Source organism: Parasteatoda tepidariorum, chromosome 4 (genome assembly GCF_982258835.1).
Source record: "Parasteatoda tepidariorum strain Cologne lab strain chromosome 4, Ptep-v5.0, whole genome shotgun sequence".
Taxonomy (NCBI): Eukaryota; Metazoa; Arthropoda; class Arachnida; order Araneae; family Theridiidae; genus Parasteatoda; species Parasteatoda tepidariorum.
Window position 1 is genome coordinate 37,517,429 of NC_141758.1, and position 13,051 is coordinate 37,530,479.

At 27.5% G+C, this 13,051-nt stretch overlaps 1 protein-coding gene across 1 annotated transcript; it reads left to right on the forward strand.

The window, feature by feature from the left end:
- Window positions 1–26: 26 nt before the first annotated feature.
- LOC107448319 (dnaJ homolog subfamily C member 25 homolog) lies at window positions 27–12,858 on the forward strand. Its single transcript, XM_016063469.3, has 11 exons — window positions 27–405; window positions 500–528; window positions 1,765–1,827; window positions 1,941–1,997; window positions 2,094–2,148; window positions 4,153–4,259; window positions 5,619–5,690; window positions 6,249–6,314; window positions 7,214–7,278; window positions 9,381–9,642; window positions 11,026–12,858. Exons 1-11 carry the CDS (start codon window positions 303–305, stop codon window positions 11,143–11,145), a joined length of 999 nt encoding a protein of 332 aa, XP_015918955.1. The 5' UTR covers window positions 27–302; the 3' UTR covers window positions 11,146–12,858.
- Window positions 12,859–13,051: the final 193 nt, after the last annotated feature.

Genomic DNA, 13,051 nt, shown 5'->3' on the forward strand with positions numbered 1-13,051 from the left:
TTTTTAAACATATATCTCAATTCAAAGTATCTTGATGCAAGCAGAAATAGATAGCCGGAAACGTTAAAAGTAACTCCATATCCACGCAATCTTGCACCCAGCTGTGCATAGTGTTTTAGATATACTTTTTAAATCTTTGTTTATAATTTAGAAGCTAGTGATGTATTTGTTTAGCTTTTAATTATATAAAAAGAGTCTTAAAACTAATAATGCGGCACAAATATTATTTAAATAGACCGTGTTATCTGTAGTATAAACGAATATCATCTATACGGATTAATTGTTAAAAATTTATCTTCAAAATGTATAAATTAATTTTATTTATTAGCATTTGTTTTTACCTTAATCATGATGTTGCTGGTCTCATCGATGGATTGTATTGTGGAAAACATAACTGTTACTCCGGTTAGTTTTTTTAAAAGTGTTTTTCAAAAAGTTCCACTTTTATAAAAGTGTTTGATAATGAAACTGAATAATAAATTTTATTCTATTTTTCTAGTTTTGGGCATTGATCGCGATGCAACAAAAGTAAGTGATAATTTTTTTTGTTTCATTAATTAATTTATTATCATGATTTGCTACATTTTAAATTTAATAGAAAGAGATACAATTTTTGTTTTAATCCTTATAAAACATGTTAAATCAGGAAGATTTTTCATATCAATACCTGCGCTATAATAATCGCCAAGTTTTGTCTATTCCCGGGTAGTAGCCCTTGAGAAAATAAAATAAAAAAATCACAGAAGGGGGCCAACTTCATATTATACATATTTTCCTAATTTTTGTAAGTTTAAATTCTCTTGTAGTTAGCACAAACAGATACCAATACGTAAATATCACCTTAAATAACGTAATTAAACATCTGTAAAATTATATAAAATGTAGTTCTAGTAAAATACATTTAAAAAGCAGTTAATCCAATTATGAAGTAAATTATTTTTAAACTGTTATTGTATGGTTATGGTTATATTAGCTTTGGCTAATCTGCAAAAAAATAATTATTAAATTAAACAAAATAAATCTGTTTCTCCTTGAGACCCCTCCCTCCCTTTTACATTTAGAAAATTTCACGTTGTTAAAAGTTTTTTAGGGGCTGGTTTAGCATAATTGATTCTCTACTGGCAGACTTTCTATAAAAGGGAAAAAGAAAGTTTTATTATCAGGTTTAGCTAAAGTAGTTATTTGTTTTGCTGCCAATTAAACCATTTTGGGTAAGTTGGAGTGAAAACCCAGATATAAACATGGTGTTTTAAAAAATCACAGTGAAAATGAAAGAACTAAGCCAGCGAGCAAATATAATTTTTAAAAAGTGTACAAATAAGAGGTGATAAGTTACCCAGACTTGTTAAAGAAAGTTGAAAATTATACATTATGCACAAAAAAATTAAAAGATTGGATTACTTTTTGGTTCTCTGGGTGCAAGGAGATTAAATTAATTTTATTCATAAACTTTATTAAATACAAAACATGGCAGACACCCATGTAAAGAATTAACCAAATATTTCTTTTTGCAAGTGTCATTGTTTACGGAAAAAAAATATAATATTTTATTAAGTTATTATTAAATATTTTTTTTTAAGACAGAAAAGAAATTATAGTTATAACTAACTCATGCAATTGTATTTTGTATGCCATTAACTAACTGCACATAAAATACAAAAACTATGCTTATGCAAAATCATTTTAACCATTATAGTTTTCATGACTTAGTATAAAATTATGAAGTGCTTGCAATCATTATTAATGAGAATTTTTCTTAAATAGGTTGACATTGCCAAAGCTTATCGTCAACTGGCAAGAAAATTTCATCCCGATATGCACAAAACAGTAAGTTAAAATTTAAACCAAAGCTTTTGTTGCACTGATATTTGAAATCTTTGCTTTTGCTCATTCAAAATATTTGATTTTGCTATGTAATTTTATTATACTTTCATTTTCAGGAAAAAGCAAAGCAAGAAGCTTCAGAAAAGTTCACTTTGATTGCCACAGCTTATGAGGTACAACATTCTCTTTATCTTTCGTGTGTTAATGCTTTTAAAAGAAATATTTTTCAAATAATAAACTCATTTCGATATATATATTTTATTTTACAGGTGTTAAAAGATGAAGAGAGTAGAAAAGATTATGATTACATGTTGGATAATCCAGGTAAGAGAAGAGGGAGGGGGGAAATACTTTTTAAGAAACTGATTATGAAACTTGAATTTTATTTTTCTAATTATTCATTTTTATGTAGAATTGTTTGAATATTTTGATAAATGTCAAAGTTTATGCTATATATGTATGTATGATCCTTTATTCACCTGATTATTTGACACCTTTTGGAATCTATTTAACTAAAGATTCATCTTCTGAGTCCCACTAAATAACAAACTTACAGGAATTCACTATATTACATTTCATTGCATATTTTTTCAAATGTATAGTATTATTTGGTATGCAATATTGGTTGGTGCCTCAAATATGTTTTCTGATTTGTTGATTGAATGGTGTAGTTTTTCTAAGAAAATGAAGGAAATGGTCCTTGATGATAGTGTTTTTGACTGCGTTTAATTAAAATGTATGATGTATAATGTGCCAACAGAAAAAAAGAACAGACCACGCTGAATAACTTTTGATCCCAATGATCACGGTCTAAGACTCAATATTAATGGTTTGAGAGGGTTACCAAAATCCGTTGAGTAGTTTCTGAGAAATCGAATTTTTAATGCACTGCTCTTTTAAAATTTGATTTCTCAGGAACTATTTGACCAATTTCACTCAAATATAGTATTTTGTATGTAAAATTGCATACCTTGAAATTATCTAAAATATTGTGAAACTTACAATTAAAATTTTTCTCGACTATTATTGAATAAAATAATAAATATTTATGAAAGTAAATTTTTTGTATGAACTTTTTTTTGAACAATCAAATTTTATAGTTTATAGTTGTGTTCAGTGTCCACTCACTGAAAAAGTTCTCTAGATATTGTGAAATATGCAAAAAGTGAAATTAACATTAAGGGGTCCAAACTTTGGATCACTCTATTGGCCAAACTGGGTCTATCCCCTATTTTTGGGGGGTCAGAAATCAAAAGAGAAAAGGGTATGTGTATCCAGAGAAAGTTCGTTACTTAAAATATTGTCTGCACTAATTAATTAGCATATTTGAGATTACCCTGTCAAACCATTAAAATTGAGTTCTAGAACGTGAAGATCCGACCATTCGATCAAAAGTTATTCAGAGTAGTCCCTTTTTTTTTCTGACTCTCTGTCCATATTATTGATCTGTCAAAAAGAAGGACATCAAGTATTCAATACAGACATCAGTAAGTGAAGATCCGACCATTCGATCAAAAGTTATTCAGAGTAGTCCCTTTTTTTTCTGACTCTCTGTCCATATTATTGATCTGTCAAAAAGAAGGACATCAAGTATTCAATACAGACATCAGTAAATCAGAAGTATTAAATATTATTAACAAAATGTTAGGTATTATTAACAAAAAAGTTTCGAGCATAAATAAGCTGTGACTGGAGTTAATTTGCACTGTTCATTTATTTTGCGTGAATCAGCATTAATTGAGAAAGAGGCATTATTATAAACAAAGAAGTGTTACGCATGTTTGGTTAGTGAATGCTTTTTAACAGGCCTACTTCTTTTTTCGCAAATCCAATGTTAAATTGGTTTTGCGATAATCAATTTATATAATTGAGGATTGCTGTAGCAATTAAGTATTATGATATGAAATAGATTTCTTTTTTCCTAAGTACTGATTATCCTCCTTTCCCTTTCTACCTGGCACCTTGGTGATTTTAGTCAAAAATTTAGAGGATTCTTAATCACCATGTTGTACTATTTCTGATGAAATATTTTGGCATGTATTGCAATATAATTTTCCAGTCCTGGTTATATTAACATGTCATAGTTATATTCAAAGGAACCTATATTCCAAAAATTGTCAATTTAATCTTCAGTGTCTAATTCTTTCTTTCTTACTTGTCAAATCTCCTCTTTTCTGTTAGGTTCTTATGTTACTTATACTGCCTGTAAGAAATTCCATTATTTCTAATAATTTTATACATTTTTAAATACCTTTAAAAGTAAACTGCCTTAAATAAAGTTATGTAACCATAAAAAAATAACATTTTGCTGCATCTTTTACTTTTTAGACAAAGTATATGGTCACTACTACAGGTACTATAGACGTCAAATGTCTCCTAAAGTTGATGCTCGAATTGTTATCGCTGTTACTATAACTGTGATTTCTGTTGTTCAGGTATCTTTTTCTTTTTATCACGACTTTTTACTTTATGTGATGATCTTAAATAATAATTAATATCCTAAAAATACCTAATATAAATTTGGATTTTCTCTTTTTTAACCAAAATATGTTTAATTCACTGTGTAGAAGTATGTTTTATGTAATGTATCATAGTAAGGTTAGCCAACTTTTTTTATGTTTAACATATTCAATGCCTCATAGTAAATTAAAATGATTACAGGTATAGTTCGTTTACCAGGAGTTGGCACTTGGCTCCACCTTCTCGGACAAAGAGTTCATTTCAGCGCGGGAGTAAGAGGAGAAATGTCTCCACGCTTGAAATTGAGACAACCCTTATTATATATTGTAGCAAAACGTCTCAAAAAGGACAAACTACTCACTCAAAAGAGAAATTTCAAATTTTTGTAATATTTAATGTTAAAAAAATGCACATAAAGATTGTGAAATATTTTTGTCATACTGTCGTCAAATAGCAACCTTGTTCAGGATAGTTCACATCCTTCTCCCAAAAATAGCGAAATAATATCATCGGATGCCACGTGATGAAAGCGGAGCCAAGTCCCAACTCCTGGTGAACGAACTATATACCAAACTTACCATCATCAATTTAACAGGTTTATTGGATGTAGGATAGTTACAGTAAACACAATTCAGCTTAAGTTTTACAAAATAGATAGATACAAACCATCGGTAATGCTAATGGCACTGTAACAATGTGTTTTAAGCTCTATGCCATGAGTTTCACTGGTGACCTCAGGAAAACAAAAATGTTTTGTACATTCAATATGTTTGAGTAAAATAAGAACATCATATGCTAGTGCATCACATCACTTTTTTGTAGTCTTCTGAGCTATTACTCTTAATACTCTCCTTGCATCAACTTTTTTTCTTCTTTCTTTAACAAAAAATAAGAAATTCTAACCTACTCAGATGAGGAAATAATAAGTTTCAAATAAAAACCTTTCTGAACCGCTGATGACGAAGAGTGTCACAGAACTGTTTTCATAATGGAATGACACCAATAAACATAAAGACATTGATGAACTGACAGGAAAATTTTATTTAATATAATATGAAATTAGGCACAGAATGAAGAACTTTTTGTTCCAGTTTTTGTTTATACTTTTTTTTACTTGAATATCAATCTAATTCTCGTAAATTTTCCCTGAAATATTTTAAAATTTCACAGATAAATTTGACAAATTCTATGTGAGGTACTTATGTAAGCTTTCAGTATTATTTTTTAAGTTCGTAATAAGTAACAATTTTGTTATAAACTAGTTTTGGAAATTGCCAGAGATATTTCAAATCAATATTTGTAACATAATTTTTTTTGTTTTCTTTATATCACAGTATCTTGGAGCCTGGTCTAGATATAAATCTGCCATTAATTATCTTATTACTGTGCCAAAATATCGCTTAAAGGTAAGAGTCTTTTACATACTCTAAACTTAATTACTGAAGTAATTACTATTATTTTGTGATTTTAGATAAGTTATGTCATTTTGTAAAAGAAGAACTTTTTTTAGGTTTCATTATTAACAGATGACTATTTTAATTTATCTAGATCTATCATTGATCAATGTTATAGTGCATTGTACAATTTTTTTGAGTTGGAGGAGACATTTTAAATTTTATATACTTCTTCTTTAATAAAATTATATTATATTTAAGAAAAAAATCAGTTTTATAATTTATTTTCTGTTAATTATACTTACATTTTTAATTTTACTCAATATTCTTTCCAGTTTCATAACTGTTTCAAGCTGTAAAAGTATCACTTCGTGTATAAGAGTTTAAAAATTTTTTTTCTTTCTTTTCTCTAACACAGTGGCTAATGAAAGCATTAATAAACATGTTTTTTTTTTTTTTTTTTTTTTTTTACAGTTAAGCTATTTTATGAATTCTCACAAAATGACTACCTAATTTAATAGTCATCTCAGGTGCTATTTTCATCATGTGTCTTCATTTTATTTATTTTAGGCTATGGAAATTGCAAAAGAAGAAAACTTATTGGTTGTTGACAAAAAGCGGAATAAAAAGTCTAAAGTATGTTATTTTACTAAAATGTTTGATTTTTCAAATTCAACAAAACAATTCAAAAAATATTCACAAAAAGTTTTTCGTTACAAAACTTTACGTAAAGATTGATTTTTCGTTTTCTAGTATTACATTTAAGACTGCTACAATATATCTATTAAATCCAACAACTTTTACAATCAATTTGTTAAAAAACATGCTTTTTTAATAACAATATATGCTGAATAACTTATTAAAATGACATGCATTTATAAAGAAATTGCTTCATTATTATATAAAATTGCTTCTTTTGGTATTTCATTCCTATGCAATAGTTTTTCATAACATTTAATTACATTTGTTGAATAATAGTTGTTTCTAAATCAAATTTTAGAAAAAATAGATCGATTTGTTAAAAAAGTATTTTTTTAATAGCAATATATACTGAATAATTTATTAAAATGATATGCATTCATAAAAATATTGCTTCATTATTTCTCTTTGAACCTTTTAAAAATAAAATACCAAAATCTAAGAATAAAGAATTGTGTTTCTATGACCATTCTGAATGTTCATTGCAGTTATTTTCAAAGACCATGATTCAGCTTATGTCAATCCATTTTAGCTTATGCATATACCAGGAATAAATTCACAACTAGACTTAATACCATTTGAGGTCTGTTAATTCAACTGTGTGGTCAAAACCTCATTTTAAAAGTATTATTGGGGAAAAAATTAAATTTTTCATATTAAATATTTTCAAAATAATTGCCAGTCTTTCGATGGTTATTATACTGACAGCTGCTTTTGCAAAGTTGGATTATCACCCGAAGTAGCTCTAACATCGACAGTTTTACTGCCAAAAAGAATTGGGATATATATTTATTCATATATATTTATTTATTTAATTTTAAGCATTATCATTTTAGGAGCAACTAAAAGAAGAGTCTGAAAATATTTTAAAGAAAATTTTAGAAGAAAGAATGGACATCAGGTATTTCAACATAAATAAAGATTTTTTTCTCCACTTTTTAAAACCTCTATGACTAATTTTAGTTTAAAAATGTAAATCATGTTTATGTTATGTTAAAAATGTAAATCATGTCTACAAAATAATAGTATAAAATTATAGGTTCAATTTTTTCTGCTAATTTATTTTTTCATATCATTTGTAGTACTCATATAGCTGTTTTACTTGTTACAATTAAATTTTAAATTTATGATTTTATAATAAATTTATAATTATATTTGAAATAAGAGCTTTATTTCTTATAGTTTATTACAAATAAGAACTTTATTAGAAGTGAAACAGTGGTTTGATTACTATCCTTATTTTTCTTTCCTAAATTTATAATTAAACTACAAAATTTAATGCATATCAAAACATTTCCTTCTCTTATACATTTTTTTTTATTTAAATGTAAAACATTTTTTAAAAACTATCTTTATCAACCATTTTTTTTTATCATTAGTTGTGATATTTTGAAATAAAATTATTTTTGTTAAAACAAATATATTGAATACAATTTGTTAAAGATATTCCAATAGAAAATATTGCACTTAAGTGACAACTCCCCATTTTTACCAAATGTTTAAAAATTTGTATAAAAGAAATACATTAAATATTTTTTTGGGAAGAAAGAAATATATTTTATCCAAATTACAGTTTATGGGATAGTTTCACAAATTTGTTATTTATATTGGTATTGATTTAAAAAAAAAAAATTTTCTCTTTATATTATAACAACTTTTATTGTAAATATTCTTACTCAATTTGTTAAAAATACAAGGTCAAAATCAAATCATTTTAAAAAGGAATAAGAAATTTACTAAATTTGTTTGAAATAATTGCCATGTTTAACATTAAAGGAATGTTCTGTAAAAATACCTATTTCATTTGAATATTTATTAATTTAGTTCTTTTTAACAAACTCATTTAAAATAATTCATTTTACTATAAACTTCTTCATGTTATATCTAACTATCCTGCTAATAAAAAAAAAACTATGTGGTGTTTTGTCATAATAGGGGCCGTCCATAAATGAGAGAGTCTTAAAAGTGTTTTGAAGGGGTACCAAGAACAGTGACATCACAAAAGTTAAAATTAAAACTTAAAATCAGTAGATTAACTATTTTTATGTAATTGGTTTTCATATTGTTATCACGTCTAACCATTATTATTGTTATGTACACAAATGTGATTATAACACATTGTTTTGGAATTAAAATTTGAAATGTGATCTATAACATCTTGTTTCTGAAATGTGCAATATGTTTAAGCAACATATCTTGGCATATGACAAGGGGATAGGGGGTAAGGTGATGTGTGACAAAAGGGAGTTGGAGGTTAAAAATATTGAATTTTTTTTTTTTTTTTTCGTTTTTGAATGCCTCTCTGTTTTGTTAATTGTCTGACAAATTATGCTACCAATTTTGGTAACATTCTAAAACCAGGGTGCCGTTTTTAAAAAGTGCTTTTTTTATTGGGCATTTTTAAAAAGTGCTTAATTTTCCCTTATCGAAAATGAGATTTTTTTCCTTCTTTACCATGGACGATTTTCACCGCATATTATGTATGCAAAAGAGTGGTCTTCACATTGTTCTATTCAACGTTTTCACAAATCATTCAAATGCAATGCATTTCGATGTACGGTCCTTCCATAGCGTATGAAAGTGCCAATCATTTTAAATGTTTGATGAAATGCTTGCTGGTTTGCATGTGCTCATACTCATCTGGATCCAGTGGGAATTGTTCTTGCACTATCATGTTTAACTCGGCTGCATTTTGCAAGAGATTCTCAATTTCCGGCTTCATTTTCCTCCTTCTAAAATCAAACCGAAAATTTTTATAATGGCTAATATAATAATCAAGAAAAAGAGTTCTCTGTCAGAAACTAGTTATTTTATCATGATCATGTAAAGTCTTTGAAAATTATTTTGAATTTTGTTAATGTATATAGTGCTTAAAAAGTACTTAAAAGATGCTTATTTTTTGTTGAAAGATTTTTCACGCACCCTGTAAAACACTTTTTAATCAATTATGCTATAAATACCAAACTTTGTTTTGTGCATAATTCATGCTTGTTGTTTTTCAAGGGGTGGCTATTCAAAGCCATCGTTGATGGATGTATTATGGGTTCAATTAGTCTGTCTTCCATACACTATTCTGAAATACATGTTTTGGAATATTCGATGGCTTTGGAAGTTCAGCATTATGAAGGAGGAGTATGGTGATGAGGAGAAGCTATATATCATTAGGAAGCACCTGCAGTGTTCACAGACTCAATGGGAAGCTCTGCCAGATGAAGAAAAAGAAGAATGTTTAGGAGGAGAGCTTTGGATTAAAGAAAACTTCATTGTAAGCATTTAAACCTTTTGAATGCTTGTAATACCTAAACTTGAAACATTTCTTTCATAGTTAACCACATTTTAAAAATGTGTCCTCTATTTTACACTCTTTTGTAGTCCATTTTTACCTTAATTTTTCTTATACTGATGTTTAAAAAAAAATAGATATTAGGGGAACTTGAACTTCGTGAATGGTTTAAATGTTGGCAATACTAAACTTTCTAAAAGTTCTTTCATGATTAACCGCATTTTAAAAAAAATATCTTCTATTTTTAATAGACATTAAGGCTGATTTTTCGTTCAATTTCATGTTGATTCTTTTCATACAGCTGTCAGTCAGATACAAAGATCAAAATGTAAATGAGAGGTGTTAACTTCGAAAAAAAATTTCAGGAAAAATTTACTCTCTTATTTTTGCAATTATTTTTGCCTTCTCTTATATTTTCTTACATCCCAAGATTTTATAACTTAATGTGCAATTTAAAAAAAAAAACTTCTTTAGTGATATTTGTTCCTTTACTTTGCCCATATTTTATTTTAAAAAAAGTATTTCTGTATTAATGTAAATGTGCAGTGGGCAAAAAAAAGTATTGAATATCTTAATAACTTTTGACCTAATAATTCAATTTACTAAAATAATTTCAATTTACTAGAACTTACATATTCAAAGGCTAAACATTAACTATGCTTATCTTATCATTTAGTCCTGATGATGTTTCAAATTACGAAATGAGACAGAAAAAAAGTATTCGCTGCGTATAAATGGGCTTTTTTCCGATGACTTTGGAATCTTGACTCTCAAAATATGGGCAGCAATCTGGAAAATATGGTCCCCATAGTTTATGCTGGTAAATAATCAAAAGTTTATGCTCCTTAATGTAATGTCAGCCTGCCTGACTGTGATACCGATGGTTGCGGGTTCGAATCCCGCTCAAGGCATGGATGTTTCTCTCTCTCTGTTGTGTGAATATGGCCTACACTACAAATGGGTATCTGTGACGGTGTGGTATGGGTAATGTTACTCGCCTCAGTGACTTAGGTTCACAGGTGCCCACTGGGTAATGTTAAATGAGCATCTTCTGAGGTGAAGAACAAAAATTGCCAATGAAATATTATAAAACAAACTAGAAAAACTGGGTAGCAGAGAGGGCAGGGTGCATTTTTAAGAGCTATGAAGGGGTAGTGCCGAGCTTGTATCGTTAACTACAGAATTGGCATTCACATAAATGGAAAGAGATTCCCGAGCAATCAAGATGAGTTGATGTGGTAGCGGTGGGAAGAATTTTAGTGTTTTTATATGAAGTTGACTATTCGTAAATATTTAAGTAAAAAATATTGTAAGTTACATTAATGACATTCAAGGCAATGTATATATTTTGTTTCTTTTCTGCAGAAATGGAAACAAAAAAAGGAAGATGATATGAAAGCCAAGTATGCTGAAAGTGCTCGATACAGGAGCAATCGAAGATACATGAAAAATCAAGGATCGAGACAAATCACATTTGAAGATTAAAATCACAAATGATCTTTGTAAATAATGAGACTATGTTTCATTGTAAATTTGTAAATTATATCATGGATTATAAAAATTGAAAAGGAATGGATCATTATTTATAGTTACAATATATTTTTCCTATTTTGAAATATTAATTGTCTTATTCCCATTTTCTCTTAGTAAGGTAAACTTTGAGATTCCTACTTTTGTAAAAGAAATGTCAGGATGCGTAGCCTTTTTAAAAAATGCTTAAATGTGCTTTTTTTTTGTTGGATTTTTTAAAAAGTCCTTCATTTTCTCTTTTCCAAAATAAGATTGTATTCTTTACCATGTTGATTTTTACCATGAAATACTCAAAATGCTTGGTTCTCACATTGTTCCATTCAACATTTTTACAATTCATTCAACTACATACCATTTTGACATACCGTCTGTGCGTAGCATATTAAAGCACCAATCAATTTGCATGTTTGATAAAACATTTTATATGTTATGGTATGCAAGTGCATACACCGAGATTCACCGATTTAAGGCTACATTTGCTGCCCCCTGAAATCGAATTGATAAATCTCACATTTTTGCTGATGATTAGGACAAACTAAAAGAAAAATGCCACATTTTTTTCCCTCATAGCAAACAAAAAAATTTATTTCTTCGCTGGTATAGCACTATCATCTTAGTCACTAGAAAGCAAATGACATTCTCATGCTGTTCTATTTATAGATGAGTAGTCCTTAAATTTAACTTTGAGATTATTCATTAATTACATATTTTCATGTGGGTTCAGAACAGTAAAAAATCACAAAGCTTCATCATCTTAAAATTTCCATCTCTCTTTTATTCATTTAATTTTAACAAAAAGGAAGTAATTGAGATTTTTAATACAATTGTTTTACCTAAAGAACGTCCACTAATTGCATAGTGTTTTTATAAAATTTCTTATTGCATTTTATTAAATTATTTCTCTTAAAATTTTCAGTGCTTTTAAGCTATTTTATGAAAAAAATCAATGAAATTTAGACGCAGGATTTTAAAAAAAGTATAAAGTGAGGGGATTTTCACTATTTTAACAGTTTGCAAATTTAGAAAAAATCTTATGTCGTTCAGATTTGTTATTTCAAAAAATTTCAATTCATCTTTTAATAATTTTATTTAATAACAAAAATTTAAACAAAAAAAAATTCAATATTCTCAGATTTGTTTAATATTATGATCGTAGGGACCATATAATTTATTTCTAACAAAAATGTTTAGCTTCAATACACACTCTATTCATATTTACAAATTATTGGAATTTTTTTTTTAATGATTCATTAAAGAAATACTGGATTAACTCATAAATTTTAATACAAATTTAAAAGGGGCCATTCATTTATACTTACTTATATTTCTAATATGAATTTATTAAGATTTGCTTAGTTGTTTACATATCTTTATAAATTTAGTATGATTAATCTTGTTAATGTTTTTGTTGCATATACTTTTATGAATAACTTTAATTTAAATTTAAAACTGCACTCGATAATTTTTCTATGTAATTAAATATTAATGATTTTTTTTAATAAAGTGCTTATTTTTTGTTGAAAAATTTGGCTACGTACCTTGAATGTGCAGATATTGTAATATGTCACAAAAGTTTTGATACATTGAATCTATTTTTGAAATTGATATACTAATTTTGTTTTCTCACATTGTTATATGTTTAACTGAAATAAAAGGTATTAAGACTTGGCTAGGGATGCATATAATTTTACAATACATGTAAAATTTGAAAACTAACTGTGGATATTATTTTCTTTAGAAAAAGTAAATGATTTACAGTAAAAGCTCAACTTATGTTCAATTACAGATAGGTGTAAACACCCTTTACTTTTCTAGAAAATTTTAGTAAGGTTTTCAAGAAAGTTTCAATAAAATTCTGAAC